Source organism: Nipponia nippon, unplaced genomic scaffold, assembly GCF_047370975.1.
Source record: "Nipponia nippon isolate SJK-2023a ecotype South Korea unplaced genomic scaffold, ASM4737097v1 scaffold_4, whole genome shotgun sequence".
Lineage (NCBI taxonomy): Eukaryota > Metazoa > Chordata > Aves > Pelecaniformes > Threskiornithidae > Nipponia > Nipponia nippon.
The window spans coordinates 51,125,856-51,150,034 of record NW_028262358.1 but is presented as its reverse complement, the minus strand read 5'-3'; the positions used below and the strand labels follow the sequence as shown (position 1 = coordinate 51,150,034).

At 35.9% G+C, this 24,179-nt stretch overlaps 1 protein-coding gene across 1 annotated transcript in view; it reads right to left on the bottom strand.

The window, feature by feature from the left end:
* The window catches only part of PRKN (parkin RBR E3 ubiquitin protein ligase), a 780,164-nt gene that overhangs the window by 500,599 nt on the left and 255,386 nt on the right, over positions 1-24,179 (bottom strand). The window contains exon 3 of the mRNA XM_087774081.1: positions 18,013-18,253. Within this exon, the coding sequence (XP_087630207.1) occupies positions 18,013-18,253 (241 nt within the window). The remainder of the gene's footprint in view (positions 1-18,012; positions 18,254-24,179) is intronic.

Below are 24,179 nucleotides of genomic sequence, written 5' to 3'. Positions count from 1 at the left end.
TGTCATATTTCATATGGGAAAGAGATTGAAGTAATCTGTTACTACATTTCACTGTGCTGCTGTGTCCCTTCGGAAAGACTGTAGCTTGGATCTGTAGTTACAGATCCAGTGGTCCAATCTATTTTGACCTCCAGGCTGCAATGGGAAAGTCACAGGACAGTCCTGCTTCTGTGCAACCCAGACCGTGCCCTCTGCTGGGGGCATTCTGTGTTCCTGCCCATGAAAAAAACCTGACCCGCGACTCTTTACCAAATGACTTTCAAACATTCTTTTTAAAAGTAGAGATATTTATGGTCTTGGTTTTATCCACAAGAACTCACAAATACTGAAGATATTTAGGTCTGTTATAACAGATACTTTAGCAATTAAATGACAACAGGTCTTACGAGTTTGAACTACTAGAATATAAATCTTTATGTATTTTCTTTGAACTTCCTTGCCTGTTTTTGAACTTCAAGCTGCCATCTTAAGCTTCAAAAGCTAATTGTGTTCTGCACTGCATCTTAATTTTCTGAAGAAGGTTTCTCCCACAGTAATATTCTTTAAAGTATTAAGTGTCTTCATGTTGATTACAAAATGATCATAACTTCTACACCAATGTTGTTTAAAAAGTGCTTTTCATTTTCTGTTCTTTTGCTAATGCTTTCAGTCTTTTTATTAGTTCTGATCCCTTGCACATTCAAAAGAGTAAGATCTGTCCAGCTATTTTTAATTTTTCGTTTGCTTCACTTTTCTAAAGATTACTTTTCTAAAGAAATATTATTATTTTCAATACTTTTTTGATATTCAGAGAGATTTTCAGAGATTCTACCTGACGTAAGGAAACATATACCAAATAACCTGGTAGTAATGGCCAATTTTGAGGGTTGAGCATATAGAACATCAGTAATTTTGCAACAGCTTAGTATTCCACATGCACCTTCTCAGGTTCAAAAGCATTACTGAAAAATGTTATATGCTTCAGCAATAGTTAGAAAAGACAGGAATTACCACTTTGTTTAAGTTTCATACATTCATACGAACTGATGATTCCAGTGCCCTAAGTCTATTCTCAGCAGAAATGAGAGAAACTTTGGAAGAGCTGCAACCTCTGGGAAGACTTGAGAAATCCACGTCTCATCCACAGTTGCACAACAGACACAGCTGGTACAGACTGTTGGCAGATCAGGTCCGTGACAGTTAAACACCAATATTCACCAGCTATACTAAATTTTTCATTGCTGTAGGTTCCTTTTCAGATTTGCAATAAATTCGTTCAACTGAACATTCAGTTTTGACTCATTTTCTGCAATTTTTTTTTTTTTTAATGAAAACAATGACAGTAGGGAAATGGGAGCCACAGGAGAAAGGGAAAGGGAGGACACAGAACTGAACCCTGGTGGGGAAACAACATTGCGTAAGCAAAAAATGGCAATGCAAAGCTTTTTAAAAACAGAGGGCAGAAAATGTCATAGATGGATATGGATCTAGGAAACATTTTGGGATAGTAGCAGTAGCAGGAGTACAATAAACATAGGAAGCTGTTAGTCAAACCAGCTCCTTCCATAACATAAAAAAGGAATCAGACAGCAGCACTGTGATTTGTTGATTTTGAACAACATGACAGAGTAACAGGCATACTATCAAAGAGCCATTTTGCATAAGCAGAGAAGCTGAGTGCTGGAGATGAGAGCCAGAGACTCGATCAAAGAGGTTTAAAAATAGTAGAGGAAATTAACAATGAAGAAGTCACTTACGTTTTAACTCTGAAAAAAAGGCACACCATAAAGGAAGAATGATGAGGGAAAGGAATATTCTCCCCGACAGGATATATAAAGCTAAATTGCTGTATTATATCAGAGATGATCTACGAAAAGATAAGGGCTGGACCAGAAGAATGTAGAACAGACAGAACTATTGGCAATTTGCAAAAAGAATGCCACAATGTATTGATTAAAAAGTGTAAGAAAGTGTTTGTCATTTCATAAGGGCTGTTGTATACTAGATGACAATAGTGTGAGGGTTTGACCAAAGAAATCGTGATAAACAATGTTACAAGTTTACCTGCCTTTGATGAGCTAAAAATTAAATCAAAGAGCTTGAGCTCTTTGCTTTCATTTTAGTCATCCATGTCATTCATAAGTGTATACGTATTTAGTAAGAATGATGGTACACATTATTTGCAGCAAAATGATGAAAAGCTAAGAAATATGTCACTCTATACAGGGACTATATGGACAGCTACACTGACAAGGAGCTCCAAGTTTGAATGCCATCATCTTACTTCCACAAAATAGAAATCAAATTTTTGCCACAAGGGAAATAAGGTAAAGTGAGATTATGCATAGCATCAAGCCATAGAACATTTCAGCATAATTAAGGAACTTTATTCAGCAGTGGCCCTACTGAAAGTTGATGTTAGCAATAAGATACTTCAATGGAAAGTAACTTCAACCCAAGTTACTTCTCACCAACACCCTTCCACTTCAAAAAATCAGCATCTGTAAAGCACTTTTGCTAGCTGTAAAAATTGGTATTGACAGAGTCTAGAAAGATCCCTGAGATTTGAAAATCTCCAAATAATCCAAACTCCCAACCTCTACATTTAGCAAGAATCTGAATTTGCCAAATCATATTATTTGTAAAGAACAAATGTTTTTCATGGATAAAAAAGTATATGATATATGTGTGGAATTTATGAATGCAAAGACTTGCACACTTACAATTGCATGCAAAATTTCTTGTATTTAGAGAGTGATAATGTCTTATGAAACAGATCAAATGGATATTTATGTAAATGGAAATAAGGGAAATTTATGTTTCAAGGTTATATTACAAGCTAGAATTTAGATGAACTTTTGTTTTCCCTCTTGACCAAACTCTTTCATCAGAGCCTGAGTGACAATCGCCAGAAAAAGTAGAGAACAAATGTACGTACAATTGATTAGCAGATTAAAGATAACGGTGGTTACACACAGACACACACATGCATCTACACTCATATAAACTTAAGTGTTTAAAATTTAACACAAAGCTTTTTAAAATATTAAATAAACATATATCAAGTGACATTTATCAACTATTGGAAAAGGAGCATCATTGTATAAATTATACATTATAAATCACATTATTCAAAACTTAAAACCAAAGCTATCAAAAGGAATTGGAATGCAAATTGAATTAAAAAAAAATTAGTTCCACCAACATTGTATCTATTCCTTAAAATTGTCTTACAGTTACTTTCACATATACATATGCTTTTAAAAGAGTTTCAGCTTCAAATACTATGCAGATTTTCAGAAATTTTAATTTTAAAAAAAAGATCCTATAACCTATAATATATTTATAAATCAGTGAAACTATCATAATGTAGGGCCGCAGAATCTAATACAGACCTCAGAAAATATTCTACTTAGCAATTAGTAAAAGAAACCCACAGTTACTGACAGGTCACAATCCAGGAGAGAAGAATGACAAATATTTGGAAACCACACTATGGAAGGTGCTATAAGCTTTTAATAAATGTGACTGGTAGTATAAACTAGTTGGTTAACTGCTGAGCAAAAAAAAGTTCACAAATACCTTTGGAAAAGTATTTGAGATATACCTTGTATAAATATTCATGACAGATACAGCTTAGTATGAGATGATCCTAAGTAACACTCTAGAAGCTATGAATGGAATTGCAAGATGGATGTTTACTCTAAAATTTGGGAACAAAGCCTGGCCAGAATTCAGCTTATAACCAAAGAGCAAATCCATTTTCCTACCACAATGTCCATTTTTTTTCAGTCCTAATATTGAAGGACAAACTGAATAACTAATTGGTTTGTCAAGGCTTTCATGTTTTGTTGGCCAAAAGAGAGTCCCTAATCTGAATGACTGAACATACAAGAAACAACATTATTTCTTTATAAACTAAAAGAAACTGAGAGAGTTTAACAAAACTTGTCTCTTTGCATATCATCCTTGTTTCGTAGTCACACTAATCCTCTCTGCATCGTTCCAGCTGTAGTGTATGTGCTGCAGGTTCAGTATGGTTTCAGGTACTGGTTTCAAGGATCTCCACCAGTGATACAGGGACATACATAGAAATGACATTATTATAGATGGTATTATAAGTCTGTGCACACAACAACGACCATCTTCAGAAGTTCTGGAGATAACTGACAAATACACGCTACCAAAATGTTATAATAATATTTCTGTTTGTAACTGGTGCTCTCCTTAAGGCAAGAGAGCTCTCCAAGTCAAAGCTATTCTTTTTTAGTTATACTGTATATAACCATTGTGTATTTAAATAAAGAAAATATGACAAGTAACTGCCTATCTGACTTGTGACTACAGCTAATCCTGCATGTTCTTTCCTTTTACTTAACAAGCACTACATCATTATTCTAGCAGAAAAATAAATGATTAGTGAAAACAGGACTGTCCATTAATGTACTAAATAACTTGCCAGGGCTTTTATTCTAACAAATATTTTAGTGTGTTAAAAAATTTTGCACAATAACAGTGTACCACAGAAGCTGCCTTCTCGACTGATCTGTGGTATTTCTTTTCATTCTTAATGCCCTGCATGTCAGGCTCTTCGCTCTGAAGCTCCCACAGAACTAGAATTTTAAAGATTATTTACTTCTCTTAGAAATAATAGGGAGCAGGAAAATGGCTCGGGAAAGATGTACCTATAACTTAGTTGATATAACATTTTTCACTACAGAGACAAAATACCAGTACCAATTCTTCAAAATTAAACTATTTAGTTTCCAAAACTCACTATTTAATGACATGGGTAACATTATTTCATTAAAAGTAGTATTTTGAGGAAGATTCTTAGCTGCTTCTAAAGAAGTGACAAGATTTCTATTAGTTGACAATCTCTCTCTTAAAGACTTGTCCAGAAGAATGGAAATCATTGTGTAAAAATGGCACTTTACCATGCTGTATTGCCACAACATAATGGTATGGTAATCGCATCACTTTCATATAATGCGATACCAGGACAATGTTGTGAAGAGTAGGAATTGATTTTAAGAAAAAAGTCAACTTAGAATTTCACATACTGTGCTTATATATGCTCTAAACTGAAATGTTGGATATGTGGCAACACCCTTTAGCTTTTAGAAGACAGTCTTGATAACATAAACCTAAGTCAAGATGCTTCTTTATCTCTTTAAACCATTCAGCAAGAAGGTTTGGGAAGAAGGGATGCAGGTCTTCCAGACTATTAAAATCAGCCTTAGATATTTAAGCAATGGGCAGTAAACAGCAGCTATTTAGAGTAACATGTACTAGAGCATTCAATTTTTACACATGCAAAGAGCTAACTTCCTCCTGTGGAGGAAGGAAAACACAAAACAAAGTCTTTCAGAAAAAGAAGGAAAGACAGACAGACAGAGAGAGAGACAGAATGCACTTGTAATTGAGCTCTAGGACCTTGAACTTCAAAGTTTCTCTAGCCCTGCATTGACTAACAGAATTCCCCATCCACAGGTTAGCTGAGAGTCATAGTAATCCTCACTGACACGTTTACATGTACAACGTGCTGAGCATCTACATCTGTTATTTTATAAGAAGCATGGAAATAATATTGTCAGTCTTTGAAACAGTGATATAGAGTAGTCCTACCCTTGCAACTCTTACAGTTGCCTCAACACATCTGAAAATTCCCCACAGTGAGGTGATGGTACCTACCATCTAGTGAGCTCCCTTGCTTTGCCAAGATACATGATTCTACCTATGGGAGCTTTGAGCTTCAGCTCATAACCATTCCACACTTCACTCTGGGGAGACCCTGCGGGGGATCTCCAGCCAGAAAATCTGTTGGCTTGATCATCTTCATAAACAACAGGAAAACACACTTTATTATCCAGAAGGAATGCAATGGCTTCTCTATGAGAAGGAATTAAGCTAATGTTTAAATAGTTAAAATAACTCAAGATGAAGTTTCTAAGACTATAGCTAAATATCTGTCACTGTAACTCCTTGATTACTCCTTTTTCCCTTAACGCAAACCTATGATCAAGCGAGAATGCAGTAATATGTAGGCCCTGTAGGACTTCTCAGTAAGAGATATTATTGATATACCATATGGTTCATTTATTAATATGTTGTCTGATTCATCAATTATTAGATATTTTTGATACTATATGTACAGTATCTTTAAATGTGATATTAGTATTAAATGTTCATTACATTTTAGAGACTAAAGTGCATAGCAATTCTCTTCTCAAGAAGATTAATTTAAACCAAGTCCTGCTATCATTCTGCAACCTGTCAGCTTAGGAAACCACCCTCTGCCCCACGTCAGCATTCCTACCACATGGACTGCTGAGACCCCACTCCTTGCCACACTATGTACAGAACAGAGCTTTAGCAACTGGTTGTTACCTTACTCCCAATTAGTGTGACACTGAACCAGCAGCTGCCAGCTTAACTCTCAGTTGTCCCTCTAGTGCCACACCAATCAATTAAGCCAAATGATTCTGGAGAACGGTTTTGTTGAAGTTAAACAGAAATGCTTTAAGACTATTTTGTACATTCAACTTGAGGTGTACTTCATACCTTTTAATCTCCACAAAAGCTTGTTCCCTTTCTCCCATCTCACATGAACTTAAGAAAGCATTTTTTTTTTCCTTTCCATACACTCCTTTTGACAGTTTCACAAATGTATGTGCTGGGGGGGTCTCCTTTCTAGTGTTGAATTCCCAAGTCATACTATAAGTTAGAAGACATTCCTGCAGCCTCTAAAGGGACAAGATTGCATCGAGATGCCTCCCCACTTCCTTCATCAGTAATCATTTGATTTCTTGCTGATTCTCATGTGTTATTCAATAAAGGATCATAATAATCTAAGAAACAATCAAGATATTATATCTACATCTCCAGAACTTAACTCAGATTCCTGATCTACTATGTATCTGTGCAGGAGGTAATCAACCCTCTAGTTCTGCCATATTTATACTATATTTATAAGCCATTCATCCAGAGAAAGAGATTTCAGTACCTGGACTCCAGGGGACTATAGAAGAATAGGGATAGTAAAATGAAATATGGACAAGATCAAGGAGAAACAGCAGAATGAAAACCATTGTTACAGATGGCAATATTTAATGAAGAAGTTTTATTTATCTACATATTGCTGGTCAAACACAGACCTTTGTGCCTGGATGGCAAAAATAAAATGTATTTGTTCACATCTATACTGCTAAATGTGGCGTACCTGAAAAATCTCTATTACGGATTAGGAGACAAAATGTGGAGGACAGGTAACAGTTCGGTCTGAAATCCATCCTAAATATTTCTCAATGGTTAAAATTATAAAGAAGATATAGTTCAAGATGAGTCAAATATTAGCTCAGCTTTGGCCATCATTATGTTCCTAACAAGTTAAAAATCACTGTGGACAATGTGGGGTTTAGACACCAGGGTAAGAAGATCTATAGTTATTCACCACAGATTAGGTAACAAGACATACAAAAGTACAATATCCAGAATCATTAATGTGCATCAAATCTTGAATTTAGATCTTGACCTTCCAGAGCTGAAGACAGTGGAGATTTTGCTATTTATTTCATTGTTATTAGCATAATCACAACATTCTTTTAAAGAGAACTAAAATCTACTTGGGGAAAGTCCCTGATAATGTTAATCAGGGTCTTCATCTGGCCATACCTACAGTTCAGACTTATTTAAAACACTATTGATGTTTTATTCAGCTACTTCAAAAATAATTTGTGGAGGCTGAGAAGAGTTGCAGTAGATAAAAACTCAGTTGCCAAGTGGTATATCTTTAAACCAGAAATCAACCAATTGTTGCCAGCTAGAGTTTTCTTCCAGTAATATATACTGAGTATTTATTGTGTGACAAAGCTAAGGAGAAAATTGTGGTGAACAAAAGGAGGGACTGGGGCTCCAGATACTTTGGTTGCTCAAGTGAATTTTTGATCTTTGTTACAACTTTGGTTAAACCATCTTCATAGCAAATATGCAATAAAATAATGCCAGCCAGCACTGGAAACCAGGATACCAGGGTCTATCATAAAACCCTTCACAAGTTGTGTGGTATTGCATGAAGCTGAACATCCAATGACTATAGTACATGGTGAACAGGATCAACGTGGAGCATGATATCCTGCTGTTCCCCCTGCCCTGCACCTCAAGTTCCCATCCCCATATCTATATCTATCTTTCTTTTTCTCTGTCCCTGTCTTTTAACAGCTAAATGTCAAGACCCACAGAACTGACTGTTGCACCAGTAGGGCATCATGGAAGTTTGGAAAGAGAGTGCTGGTGCTCAGCAAACGTGTTGGCTTTCAGGGTCCCCTGGGACACTTTGCTCCAGGATGCAGCTGTTACCTTTGATTTTGCAATCTTTGTTTTGCTGAGTGGGAGGGTAGTTAAAATATATGAACGTATATATATATGTATAAATATAAATATATGTATATACCAGATGGGCTTGCATTTTAAGTGGAAATTTAGTTACACATATTCTATTCCAGAAACACAGAAATCGTTGCAGGTAGATAAACTGCCAAAACTAAATCTGAAGCATTCATGTGCAAATACCAGTTATGGCAGCAGTTGGATATAACTGCTAAATCAGAATCTGACGTGTGCTCAAGGTCAAAGACCTGAAACTGAATACCCACACAGATGCCAACAGTACAGATAGGCTTGTAAGGTTTCAGGTGTATCAGTGAACACAAAGATTCATGTTTTTTTTTTTTTAACTAGCATTCAAAAATGCTAGTTTTGAATCTTAAGGTTAACCATTAAATAGGGACTTCCAGACCCTGGATAACTCACTAAGGAAACTGTGATTCTGACACAGTAGATGTACAAAAAATGGTGCCACAGCACATACAATACAGCTCAGAAATATTCCAGACAGTTTCACTTGCAGGCCACTGTATCACTCTGTCTCATAAGTGAAAGGCAGGTCAAGGAAGACATTTTCTTCATTTATTTTCCTTTGAGTTTGATAATTGGATCACAAATGCTGCAATCTTACCTAAGTTCAGCTTTCTGCCTAGTCCCATAGAATACCAACATTCTAGAAGCTTGTAGCAAATATTTAATAATTACAAAGGCCAATGGTTGTTTGCACAGCATGGATCTTCATTCTGTTCCAACTGGATAAAATCTTAGTTGCTGGGCATAATGTAGGCAGTGTTGTCTCATGAAGGGTGAGCAAGGTTTAAGTAAAAGGTTCAATGTACCTCAGAGCAGGGGAAAAAAACCCTACACTGAAGGATTTTTGGAAATCCACATAAAGCTGATATAGAGTCTCAGTTCCTATGGTTAGATATTCTCTAAAAGAAAGAAAGAAACAAACAAAAGGACAAAAAACGAGAAGCACAAAAGATGAACAAAACAACTGAAATCCTTGCTGGCTGCTCTGAAGAGAAGCCTGAATGGACACGAAGGCCGCTACCTTGGCATCTCTAACAATAGTCACCCAGGTAGCAGTGGAAATGTGAAACCATCACCGAAACAAAGCTGATGGCAAAATTCTGAAGACTTTTGGCACAGCAATGCAAGAGCATGCACTGACTTTAATTCTGCTTTTCTATGAATATGAATTAGACCTTTTGAATTGACGGTCCATTTTCCTACCAAAACCATTCTTTTCTTCAAAAAAATCCACCACACAATCTGTCTTTCCCTGCCAAATGCAATGATTTTTTTTTTTCACAGAAGTTCAAATTTAATCCCATTGAAGCTATTTGTCTTTATAAAGAGAGAGCGGGATGTGTTTTGTATGGCTATATTTTATCTTCTAGTATCAACTGAATTTATTAAACTATCTGTTCCACGTAATTACTTTCTGTAGATCAAGCCTTTCTAATAGGTCTGTTCTCCCAACGTCCTTGCTGGGTGCACAGAACTCCCAAAGACATTAATGATTCTCAAGCATGTGATTTGAGAGAAGACTATGTTTCATGTCATTTTGAGTGGTAAGAGTTCATAACAGAGACCATGTAGTGCAAGCGCTAAGCTGCACAGTAGTGGCAACTACTGTTTTTTAATGAACTTTAAACAAAGCATTCTTCTTATTTGTGCCTCAAATTGGACTCTTCCTGTTAAAAAAGAATCACCCTACATCTCTATTGTCATGTTTTTACACATAAGAGGTGTTTCCTAAGTGTTACTTTCCTATTTTTCCCAGTGGCATCAGTAATTAATTCATGCCAACAATTATTTTGGAAAACATAACATTTATAGTTTTGTTTAATCAACACAGAACATAACATTTATGGTTTTGTTTAATGAAGACAGCACCTACAAATGCCACCTCCAGCTGGTGGCATAAAGTTGCGAGTGATGTGTTTGCAGAAGAAAGTCCATCCATGCTGTCACCCATAAACAATCAGAATACATTCCAAGGACACAACAGTGTTCCCACCCCACCCCTTGACACAGGGGAGTTAGCAAATGTTACCGGCTTCAATTAACATGAAAGGGTCTTTAAAAACAATAAAGTAATTAGCACGTTCATGAGAGGTAATTATGTCATGTAAAGATTAGCATTCCCAGAAGTGCTTTTGGCTCTATTAGAAAAGAACATTTCTCCTCTTAAATGAATTTCACAGCCATGTAAGGTGTGGGAAAATAGCACCATTCTCATCAGTGTTAAAAGCACATGATACGAATGAGGTCTCCAGTATGGCACTGACTGCAATAAATTATCAAGTGTGTGTTCTGTTTTCTGAAATGGGCTCAATTTATCATTTTATTGAAAAGGTTCCATTATGCTAATGTCTTATAAAATCACTTTTTGCTGTTGGTGGAAGGTGAAGAGGGGATATCAATTTTTATATATAGAACTTGGAAGTACTGCAGCAGTGAGTTGTCAAGGGTTAATAACCCTAACAGAAGATACAATATACGTAAGAGCAAACTTCCAAGGACTTTTGTAAAGACAAATTTTCATAACCCTACTGGAAGCAGAATAACCAGAATATTTTTCTTAAGCTTAACTATTTCAAAAGAAATTTTGACAGAATTAGCAATAGTTAATTGGTGGGCTGAAAACTCTCCCTCTGTTCTCCAATTAACCCTTGAATTGACACTGGAGACTGTTTAGGAAGTGCTATTTCAATGAAGGTCAGATTAGAGAATGCCACTACCGTTCTTGTCAACTTACCCAGATAGCAGACATGAAGGATAATCAGACAGAGGTGATTACTTGCAAAAAGGAATACTCCTTCTCTAAATATAACATTATGTAATAAGAATGTTTTCTTTCTTTTAAAGTATTGGATACAAAACAGGTAAGTATTAAAAGAGGAAGAGAACTAGATTTAGATAGACAATTGCTTTGATCTTGTATAATAGCTATTTTGTGGCTGAGATGCAACTTGTACCCAGAACACCTCTTTTCTGCTGTGCATCAAAAAATAGAGTATTGTTTCAGAAACATTACTGCATTATGAATAACTTTTAATGGGAACCATTGTCTTATGGACATGCCTTCCCTTACCCCTAAACATACTCATACAGTATAATCCAAGAAGCTACAGCAACTAATCAAGGGGGATAATTTAACATATGCGGATATGAACAGGCTGCCCAGGGAAGTGGTTGAGCCTCCATCCCTGGAGGTATTAAAAAGATGGGTAGACGTGGCCCTTAGGGACATGGTTTAGTGGTGGACTTGGGAGTGTTAGGTTTACGGTTGGACTCAATGATCTTAAGGGTCTTTTCCAACCTAAATGACTCTATCATTCTATGACTGCAATATATTTTAGCAGTTGAAAACAAGTAAGTGGAGCTAGAGCACTGTGGCCATTATCTCAATGAATCATCAATAAATACCGTTCTGGATCTCAGAGCTTTAAACATGCATCACAGTTCAAGAACTTCTGCCATACAATATTTACCAAACAGCTTGGAAACTCTTTTAAAACTTTAAAGAAGTTCTCATTCAACACATAGGAAATATTTAGCAGGATTGATTTAAAATTAAATGTAATCTCACTCTACCATATAAAAATGTTATTGTCATACCCTTCTTTTAGCACACACCTGGATTTTCAGACCTCAGATGCACATCCTTAAGATATGATTACTTCTGAAAAACATATTGTAACACTGTGATGACCTAGTCAGGCACGATGTGTAAGCATTTTGCATTAAGTGTATGAGCAATGTGACCACCAAAGGGACAAAGATGTGTGTAGTTGCACGCAGGAGGCATCCAAGTGACAAAAGGTTGTAAAACAAAATGGAGCAAAATAAGCACGAGGAACTGCAAATGGGCAGAACGTGTTGCAGGTATGGGACACCCATGAAGGCTAGCTGGCAAAACCAAAACCGATGGAAGCCATAAGGAGCGCAGAGGAGATTCCCTTTTGGGACGGGGACAAGTAGTATAAAAACATGAAAGAAGAGGAAAGATGGAGAGAAAGGAAGACAAGTTCTAGTTTCTCTTGTCAAAGAGTTCTCAGGCGTGATCAACTCGATTTCTGTGACTAGAACACATCAGTGCAACCTACATGTGGTACTGTACACTCACAGCAAATTTAGGATAAAAGATCTAACAGTCAAAGTCTAACAGCTTTGTGTATGCAATGAATGCATAGTGATAATGATTAACAATGTGCAGGAACTAACCATTAGCACAAAGAGAATTGTTAATGCAGGAATTTTGTAAAGTTTCGGTTTAAAGTTTAAAACAGAATTGTACATACAGTAAATGTACACAGCGTGTATGGAAGACAAATGCAGTCATGCTTCCCAGAAAGTATTTGCCAGAATCAGGACTAACGTGTTATTGCTGAGTTGGTACTTTATTCTGCTCTTCTAAAAAAGTAAATTAGTACCTTCCCTTTTCTGGATGTAGATTGATCCTCAGATTGATATTGCATTTCATATTTAAAAGTTTGCAAAATAATGCATTATAAAAAATCTGAATCAAATGTAGACTAAATCACAATGTGCTGCATAATGCATTTTCATTTACATTAAAAGTGGTTTAATCCTAACACAAAAGTAAACTGTCAGTGCCCCAAATCTGAAAATACCATAGTAACTCAACTAGTTACTTGAATGTGTCTACTGAAACAATACATTGGTTGCATACTAAATAATTTATTACTTTTTCTTGTACAGCAATATGAATCTTAATCAAATGAATGTCTGTCAAAAAGAACTACCATAAGAACCATGTAACCACCATTAAACGGTGTATTAATATCTCAAGAAATTTAAGAAAGGTCAGTGTAAGTACTCTCGTCATTTGTTTTTAGAACAAAATTTAGATAACTCTGGGAAAAAGGACCTAATTACTAAATGCAAATTGCACAGAATACTGTTTTCCCCTCCTCAAACTACTGATTTACAATACCGTGGACCTAAAGTACAATTAATTAATTAATTAATGTTATAATTAATCCACAAATGATTTGTACAGATGCCAAGGGAAAAAAATCTTTATACTGATTAATTTCCCATGTAAAAATGCAGCTAAATGACAGGAGAGAAATTTTAAGAATCCTTTTTCTCTTTTCAAAGGGAACAGTAAATTCTTAGGTATTTGGTTTTGTGACACAGAAAAGCAAAATTAGGTCATGGGAAAATAAATTCACTGTTGTCTTAGTTTTGTCTGGTGCAGTTGCTGAACACTTACAGAGTTTCACGTCTCAGAGTATCAATAGGGATGTTCTTGCAGTGCTGGAGGCCATTTTGGATGGATCAGTGCTCACGTTTTGATGGCATTCTCAAAAAGGGGATAAGGAAAAGCTGCAGTTGTACTCCGCTTGGTACTGGGGTACTCAGCCTAGCACTACATTAAAATGGGGAGGTAGAGATGTACACAATACCATTGCCCAATCTGGAACTAATTTGACATTATAAGTTTTATGAAACTGTGAAGTAATTTTAAAATACTTCAGGAGCTTAGACGACTCATTTACTTCAAACAAACCTGACACAAAAGTTCTTATCCTTTTAGGATTTTGATTAAAAGAATCATAATAAAATGTAATATCAACTACAGAGCACAGGAATTTTAACACATAATCAACAGAATACTATTCAAAAAGTATTTGTACAGTGTCAGCAATATCCCCAGTTAAATTGATTTTTTTTTTTTAATTCATCAGAGCTTCTCTCAGAAGTATGCACTGTTCTGACTACCCAAACCCTAAATTGTGGCTTTTCCTTCTAAAAGTTTTTGCATGTGTCTTTCATATATCAGACTCTTACATAGACTGGGAACCAGCTCATCACTTTATACTTTTAAGCACTGACAATACTGAGGTTTTGGTAATGGCAGTTTTACCTGCCCTAATTCATAGTTGCATTATTTGTAAGTCAGGAGGTTTTAACATATATTATGTTTTGGTAAAGCATTCCCTAACTAGGTGGAAAAGAATCAATCCTGCTTTTTGCTAGAATTTACAGCTTGGCACACCTAAGTCAATATATACCAGTACCTTATTTATTCTTCTGTGAAAAGAGGAACATGGAAAGATGAGACAGAGATGACTTGCATGCAAGCATCTTTAAAAGGCTAGCTAAAGAACACCAGGATATTCTAGGGAACTGACCAGATGAGCACTATTTAAAAGTTGTAAAGAAAAAGACCTAAGTAATGATGACCATATCTAATCGATTCAGACAAAATAATAATCCAGCTGATAATAGATTAAACTGGGAATTAAATAGGTAACAACATTAATATCAGCTTACAGAAAACAGATGCTGTCAAACTTGGGTTGTTTTTGGTTTTTTTTGAGATTACAAATTTGCTTGACATGGGTAGCTGATAAATACATGTAGAGAGGGAAGCAATGTGATTCTGTAGTCTAACCTCCTGCCTAGCACAGTCTATACTACTTCTAGGTTGAAGTCCAGTCTTTGTTGCTGGACATAGGTTTCAGAAAAATGTCCTATACTTATTTTTAAATGGCCAAATATGGAGAATTCTTATAAGCCTGGATAACTTGCGTCAGTGGTTGATTTCCTGGCAAGTTAAAATCTATGTGTGGTATTTATATTTGATGGCTTTCAGTTTCTAGACAATGAAAGCTTAAATCCCAAAATAGCTTGTAATATCTAAGACTCTCCTGTTATCAAATTTCCACTCTCACGGATGCCACAAGATTATACCAACATATAAGCCAATCATTACCTGCACTTTTGTGGGATTCTTGTCACTCTTCTCCTGAACCTTCTAACAGTTTTTTCAGCAGCTTTCCTGAAGTTCAGACATCAAAATGGTTCATTATATTCCAGTTTTAGTCATGCAAGTGTCAAAAGCGGAGGAAAAACATACTCTCCACTCCACTCTGTTTTCTGTTTATACTCCCAAAGATCATAGTAGCTTTCCTGGACCTAGCATCATGATGCATTCTCATATTCAGCTGATGAGCCATACGAAACCTTATGTTTTTCAGATTCACTGTTTCTCAGGCCAAAATCCCTTCACCCTATACATGTATTTATTGATATGCAAACATTATGGAACATAGTTTATTTGCTTACATCTTGTTTATCAAAGCACTTTGTCCCAGATATTGAACAGATTGTAAATTAGTTGGGGGTGAGGTAGGATGAAAGTCCTGTGCTGAGATTTTTTTCGCATTCTCCAAGCATTCAAATCAATACTTCAAAAACACTACTTTTCCAGTCAAATGCCGCATAAACTTCTGGAGGAAGCTTTGTCATGCAAAATTTACCACAAATCTTTTTCCTCAGAATTCAAAGGAGGGCAAATAAAACAAAAGCAGGGTAGGGACATAGGGTAAGCATCCTGCGGTAAGAAACAGAAATACCTTAGGCTTCAGCAAGAGATGAAGGCTCTTAGTGTTTACTGCTACAGTTAGGGAATAGCTGTGTAGCATGTTAGATTAAACAATAATCAATTAATGAATCCCCTGCCTCTAAACTGTAAGTTTAAATTTGTCCTCTATTCATTGTGTGTGATCTCTCACACACAGAAAAGAAGATTATACTTGGTTCTACTGTGTAGGTTTGTAGATCACCGCAACAACCATCCACCTTCTAAGACAATAGCTTGATAAGTATACTTTCAAGCAGCAGTGGTGGCATATGCATCCTTCAGCCACTCATTCCCACTACTATTACTCATTTCAGCTGTGCCAAAGAAAATTGTTGCTACACAGTAAAGTTGATTGGAAAACTGATCTCTGGATTAATCTTTTTTTTTTTTTCTTTTTTTCTTGCTGGATTATTTTTAACCCAGACTACTCCTTAACTCAGTGAATTATGTGACTACAAATGAACCTGCCCCAAACCCTAATAACAAAAACATCAAAATCCCCCATATTGAACAAAAGTGGTGGGGCTGAACAGACACTAGGACAAGTTTTCATAGTGAGAGACAAAAGAAGCCAAGGAGAAGATAACAGGCTTTTAAAAAGTACTTGTCACTAATATCCTTCCAGGCAGAACTGTCAGTCATTAGAGTGGCTGCTCTTTTTTTTTTTTTTTCCTTATGATAAAAAAATCTGTTTGTTTAACTTAATCACAGATAAAACTAGTCCTCGTATATTCTCAGTAAATTTTTTCCTCAGCTGTCATTCTGCCATGAAAATATTTGCTGCAATAGAAGACACCTATTAGTTTGTATTTGGTTTCAGTTTGCAGTCTGTGGAAAAACTCACCACATGACAAATTTTAAGAGGCTTTACGCATGCATAAACTATTCTGTAAAGTCCAGCAGAACTATTAAAGCCCTGTACATACCATGTACAGTAGTGAAAAAATAACTAAGGAGTAGCGTTAAAAAGCTCACAGCATTGCCTTGCTTTTGACAGTAAGCCCAGTCTGAAACCCTCTCCCTAGTTTACCAGATTTAAATCGGCATGTGCCCCTCTTATCTCATTATTCATTCAGATTGGGAGATGCGGATCATTAAGCTGGGTACTAATTTCTTCCTAAACTGCACTCATTCATCATTAGTTGGCAGTGAGAGGTTGATCAAGTCAGTTGTGGAATACTTCTGTGACCCTCCCACGAATTGTATATTTTCTGCATGAGTTACTTAAGAAATTCTCTAGAAGTTATTTTAACAGTTTTAGTAGCCATTTTGTTAAGCATGATGATTTCTGTGGTCCAGTTAGTCACAGAGGTCTCTCTGTCATATTCACAAATTATCTTCTCTACTCTGGGCTTATATGTTTGGTATTATCTTCCATATTGTGTATAAAGGGTATTTGTGTACTGTTCTTTCTAAAAAGACATCTCTGATGGACTGTTACTACAAATCACGACAGAGTCTGGTATTGCACAGAATGATGTCTCTTCACTGGGGACAATCACTGTTGTCAGTAAGGATTAGCTAGATAGTGTGTGAGGAGAGGGTTACTCTGAGAAGATTCATGTAATAGCTAAAAGATTCTTATATTTCCTTCTGACTTGAGCTTCTCTCTCATGAACAATTTTAAATATTATAGCACAACCCATTTGCAGTAACTTAACTTGTGCCTCAGACGATTTTTCATGATGAAGAGAAGATATCCTCATTAATAATTTGGTGGATGAAGAGCTACTAACATCCATAGTATGAATCATCAACATATTTTGTGTCAGCTATGTTTTTCTAAATAATAAGTCTATTGTATAGAAATATTTTTTACAAAATGCATGGGTATGAAAATGTAACAACAGATTGGGAATTAAACACATTTGCAATGCATAAGCTGCCCAACATTCCAGTTAAGGAAACTTCTGCAATGGAAATTTTACAGAGACTATTTTTTGCCTTCTCATAGACCTCTGGGGTTTTTGCCAGCTTATAATAATTTGTAAAAATATTAGCATAATACAAGTTAGAGACAGGAACAACATAAGAAATCACTCCGTTTATCCACAAAGCAAAATTATTTTGCTAGAAGACACATCAGATGCTTATCACCTCTTAATATAGTTGTATTTTTTGTTTAATAACTAAAAGAAACCATATGCTGGGTTTTTTTCCTGTGGTATAGAACTGTTCGCCCTAAGAAACAGACAATTGTTCAGGTCTGTGTATTGAAATGTACCAAATCACTTATTTACCTGATTTTTCAGAGGGAAGAGAAATGCTGGTTTTTGTAGTGTCCAGAATAACAGCCAGCCCTGCAGAGAGTGATGGGAGGATGCTGGAGCTGAGATCTACACGAGTTAGACTTTCAGGTTCTCTTTCCAAGGCTTTTAGAATACCTTCAGCACAGTTATCTTCTCTTTCATCCTTGTTCTGACTGTTCTTCTGTGGACTCTGAACAATATGAACGATACTTTGCTGGGCCAGGTCACAGTTCTGCAACACAAAACCAAAACCCCAATAAATCATAAATTGTGACGTAAGGAACAAAATCCCTCTATCTCCAATTTGTTATTTGTTAAATGGTCTCCAAGCCATTTTGTGTAGAATTTCAGTGTGCGGTAATGGAGTTTAAAGCAAAGTGACAAGTGTAAATTGCTCGAATTAGGATTACTTGCATTGGCAAAAGGGTCACAACACTTACAAATTCTAAACATTTAACAAGGAAATGGTGGATCAGAGCCAACAGCTTTAAATAAGTCTGGTTTATTGGCACAAAGGAAAAACTCCAGAGGGAGCACTACAAAATCAAGTGCTAAGAATATTCAATACTTAAAACGCATTTGCACAGATAATGCTGATAGACACTCTTTATGTAGGGTCAATTTTGGGTCAAATTTGACAATCACAGAGAGTTCATGACCAAGCTAGTCCAACATATCTTTGTAAACAGAAACAGGGATGATGATGCTGCCGATGAAGACTGATACTTATTTCTTGTCCCTAATGTAACTGTCAATCTAAATCTGGCTTTAGATGAAGACTCAGTATGAGTTTCCCATTCTTTCCAAAGATGACATTTAACTGTTGACTTCAGAATTAGAGAAAGCTTGTGGAAGATCTCATGACCGCTGTATTCTTTGCTGGTAAAACAAAAGGATTGCTACCCATTTTAGCCCAAAAGGCCTCACATATACATAAGTACTTCCTCTTTCTCAGCTCTCATCAGAGGTGATTCTCAGACAGTCTTTCCAGATCACGTGTCTTAGAAAAACGCAGGGTGAATAAGGATCTTATGAAAGGTTTATCCATGATAAATCAGGATAGAAGTCACATTTTGTTCAGCATTTTCCTGATATGGAATAGGAAAGCAAAACATTATCTCAGAATTAGAAATTACAGAGATTTTAGATGACCTATCATTAATGAAGGGCTTTCAAGAAAGATTTGTATTGATCTTTTCACAGGCACACCTTGCAACAAAAATGGTTCTTTTTGGGTGATACCTCCTGGAGATCCATACCTAGTTCTCCACTGTCATGAATGAACCACATACAAACATCAACATACACACAAAGAAGACTGAATTTCCCTCAAGAAAATAAATTTCTAACTCTTTGCAGCATCATTAGGTTGGCTGTGCCTGTACTGAAACGTCAAGACAGATTGCTGATTACATTTGTGAGGAACAGAAAGAGAATTCAGAAGCATTTGTCTCGGTATCTACACAATATTTAAATTGTTTAGTTTGTATTTGCAATTATTACATGCATTTTTAATTGCAAAAGATTCCTTTACAGATATTTTAGTGCTGTTTATACCCTTGTTATTATCCCACACTCTCTTTTCTACCACTTTTTCTCCTCTGGTCTCATTTCTATTTAGTGGTTTTCCTTCATTCTCTTGCATTATTTCTCAGTACTTGCCCCTCCACTCTTTCTGTCCTATGTAATGTAATGCAGTTCTAAAAGACAAAAATCTGTTTTGCCTTTTTTTTTTTTAATTGAATTTTTAATAACATGCTCTTTCCTTAGTGAAGCAGTAATCAGCCAGCAGAGATTTGTGAGAGCATGGACACTGTAGTCTTAATATTCAAACAAAGCAGTTATTAGATTTCAACTTTAAAACATTATGTTGACATTAAAGGTCTCCTTTTTCGTACAACTTGTTGCTTATAACATTTTAACAAGATCCATTTAAACAGCTTAATAATTTCATTCATTAACACAAAATCCAAAATGCTGCTGTCACTCTAAAACTTCTCCAACTAAGAATACTGCATAGCATTAAAGAATTTAATAACCTAAGAGAAATTAATAATGAAATTAATAACCTAGGTAAATGATGAGCTCAAAAATGATTTGCTCAGTTACAGCTAGAATTACAAAGGGAAATATGTATATATGTAAAAACTCACAACCTTGGAAACCCCTAATCAACTGTCAATCAGTCAAACCATGTTTTAATGAGCACCTTTTCTGGCAGTTTTTCTTGCTTAAGCAGCCCCTGTCCTGCCTTTTATTTTTTCTCACCATCTACTATCCTTCTCAGTTTGTTTCTTTTTAAAGTTTGCATCAGTTCCCTGATTCAGTTCACAGCTTGATGCTGTGCTACAGTCACACTGATGGGATGGTGCAGAAGAGAGAATAAGAGGGCTGGCAAGGGCTGCTTAAATCAAACTAAACACCCCCGAAATACCACAACCTTGTTCAACCAGTCTTGCTTGATCTTGACTCCTGTATACATTCAGATGCATGGTTTAAATTGATTGATCTTTAAAAAGTATAGGTTCCTTTTCTGTTCTTTTTGCAGACCGGAGAGTATGTGGTTAGCTTAGAAACAAAGGATGGGCTGGCAAAATAGAGCCCCATCTTATCTACTGTTCTCTCTCCAATAATGTCAAGAACCACATACTTCAAAAAAAGATGTAAAATTTGCACTTTGGGCAATTATACATCCATATGACCATAGCAATAGCGCATTCCTGGATTTCACTTAATAAAAGTTTTGATTTTAAAAGGGCAGGTGAACGTGTTGTATCTTAGCTTTCTTGCATCTCATTATCAAAAACAAGAACAAACTTTGGAACATTGAACATCACTACTGATGATGATAACGTAGGTCATAGACACAGGAAAGCTTAATTAGCAGATCCCAGGATAAGGTTTCAAAGATAGTAGCCAGGAAAAACAAACAACACCCTTTGATTTGTACACTGAGTGTATTTGATATGGAAGTCACTGAGCAGTAATAAACACGGAATACCAAATCATCAGTTTTGTAATGTTGTTTCTGATTACATTTGAATTGAATTTGGCTTGTGTTTAAAGGAGGAAAGTAATTCTCAACCTTTGCAAGAAATGTAAGAAGACAGTACAAGGGGAAGAAAAAAAAAAAGGGTTGTGGTCATATCTTAATTGTGAAGAGACCTTGATGAGAGTATCACCAAGCAGTTCCCAGAATTAGGGTGATTAATGCTTTATAGCAGACTACATTTCGTAGATGGCAGATGGGCTAGGTCTGCAGCTTTTTTCTCTGAGAAGTAGAATTCAGACTGTTTCTGTAAATGTTTAGATTTTGCCTTAGGTTACTATTGTAACACAAATCTAAGATACAATTGTTTATGTCACTGTCACTTTCATTTCCTTCGTGTGTTTGTTTTATGCCTCAGGAAACATTTCTTTTGAGAATATCTATTATTAATGATTCTAGAGATATTGTCTTGTCTTATTTGTTGATCCAAATTAATGCCTGAGATCCATATTCCAAAGGGAAATACTGCAAATATATATATTGTAGATTATGAAGTATCTCCTTGCACTAGAGCAAAGGGAGCTGAGAAGATCCAGAAGTGATGAAATCCAGTATTAAGGACTGATTCTTTACAGAGAATGGGTTTGGGCCAAGTTGGATAAATGAATTCATAGCAGATGAAATTAAAACTTTTTTTCATTCAAAACTTTTGCTTTTGCATTTTTTTCTGAATTGTCACGCTGAATTTCACAGGGCTGAATCAGCACATCCTAAGTGAAGAACACAATATCCTTTGGTACTGCCAGCTGTGGGCTAAGTAGAAGGTCACTTTGGGAGACTGAGATAATTATGAAGATGGAAAAGATGACTGTGTTTCAGTAACTCTGAAATCCTCTTGTTCTGACAGATTTCTGCTCGCTATCTTCTTGACAACATATTTTGATAGTGACATCAATACTGAAAGAAGTATTCTCCATCTAACAAATATATAGTCCACTAGAGGTCATATTATATTTTCTGAAGTGCAAGACACTTTATTTTGACGTTTTATTTAAAAAACAAACAAACAAACAAACAAACACTAGAGCAGAGAATAGTTTGAATTCAAAAACTTGGATTCGTGTGTAAAAGAGCTAATTTCTTGTAGTGTTTTGTCTTGAAAAGGAATTTGTAATATTTTCATTACATGTTAACCACCAGTTCAGGTTTTTTTAGGTGTTTGGGTTTTTTTATTGCCTACCAAACTCAAAAAGCAATTGTTCACACTCCTCTACCTAAGATCCAGTTCAAACTTTTCCTGTTATCTGGAGAGCCACATCTTTGCCCGTGAATCCCTGGGGCCTATAGAGTGGAAACAATAACAGTTTGCCTAATTGCTGCCTATTTAGATTAAGCAGATAATAGGCTGCCTGATGCCACTCAGTAAGAGATTCACACAAGGTAAATGCTCAGGAAAAGGTATTTTAAACTTCTAGGAATGATCAACAAGAATCAAAATGTTGGCTTTCCAGATAGGCTTTTTCTTAACTGTGCTGCATTTCAATACCAGATGAAAAAATGAGGGGAATATTTTTGTCTCATTAATCTGCAGAATGAATGAAATACTAAAAAAGTTCTTCAGAGTACCTATAGCACAATACACCTCTTCAAACCAATAGGACCCATGTAAAAGTGCAGATGACACAGCAACTTTGTTGGAAAAATCTTTTCCCATGGATAGTGTAAAGAGACGTTAAAGGTGACCTTCTAAAGAGAAAAAAAAGTATATGAAGTTCCCAGAAGAGAGAAAAATAAGCCCACCAGACCTCACTCTGCTATTGCTCTAACCCTCTCACCACCCAAGGACAGAGACCAAGTCTCAAAAGCAGCAGACACAGAAAGGAAATCAATTGGAAGAACAACACTATTTTCATTCCCTTATCAAAGACCAATGACTGAAGAAAGCAACAAAAAAAAAATATCCTTTATTACACAGGGAGCAAACATTGAAATATTCATGAACTTGAAAGCAGAGATTACATAAAATAAAAAATACAGATACAGTATTAACATTCTGTTAAGCCATGATGGTGTAAGAAATGGGAAGCAAGATTTGCAAGAAGACTTAACATCTTTTATTTAACCAGCTGATGCAGAAAGAAAAACCAAATAAGCTTTTGGGCTCAGAGACTCTTCTGCAGGTCATGGCAAGTGGAAATCTGAAGGGAAAATTAACCACTGTTAAAATACTGAGGCAAATCAGCACCCTGATCTGATATCGCCATCCATTTGTGTGAATTCTGACTGCTGAATGGCAGTTAACTAAATATTGTTCCACATGGGGCAAGGGAAAAAAGCTAGTGCACCACTGGGCCTAAATTACACAGACCACTTAGCAGTTAAATTCCAGCAATCAGGAACTACTTGCTATTTTATGATGCTGTGGAATACATCTATCTTTGACTTCAGTTCACCTTTTCAACATTTTCAGAGTTATACATTACTGTACTTGTTTATTATTCAGAATATTGTGGGTGCTAAGCAACACCTAGAAGGAAAAACAGGTGTATTATTGAAATTATTTATTCAAATAAAAGTGATGAAAAGGCAGAAAACCCTTCACTTAGCAGAATATTTGTACCCTAATTTTTATAATCTCTTCCTATTCAGTTCTTGCAGTAGTTTAAATATTGACCGTGCCAAAAAACTAGAATAAAAGGAAAGATATAAAAAATGTGCTCTGAAAAAGGATTCATTGCTTTCTAAATCCAAAACCTGGTGTCATTTTAAGGACTACTATTAGAGTTCCAAAGACAGTCTGTTGCAGCAAATGAAGGAAGGAGTGCATGGGAAAACCAGTTCAGCAGGTAACAGTGAAGCTGAAAGTAACCAGATGCAAATGAGTGACATAGAATCACTACCTTTTTAACACAACCAGTGCAAACACCAGTGGCTGGGAGGGAGGCCTTTGGCATATTAAGATGCTGGAATATAATAAATTGCCTTGTTTTAAGAGGAAACAGAACAATGTATCTTCAAAACACCTTTAAAATAAGGACAGGACATTCTTAATGTGATATGATGGTTAAAACTTCTTTCTGTAATGACAGTTAATGAAGATGGATACTGTAAACAGCAATATAAAGTTATTGTTTCCCAGATAAGCCACATTCATTGTGGCTTCATTGTG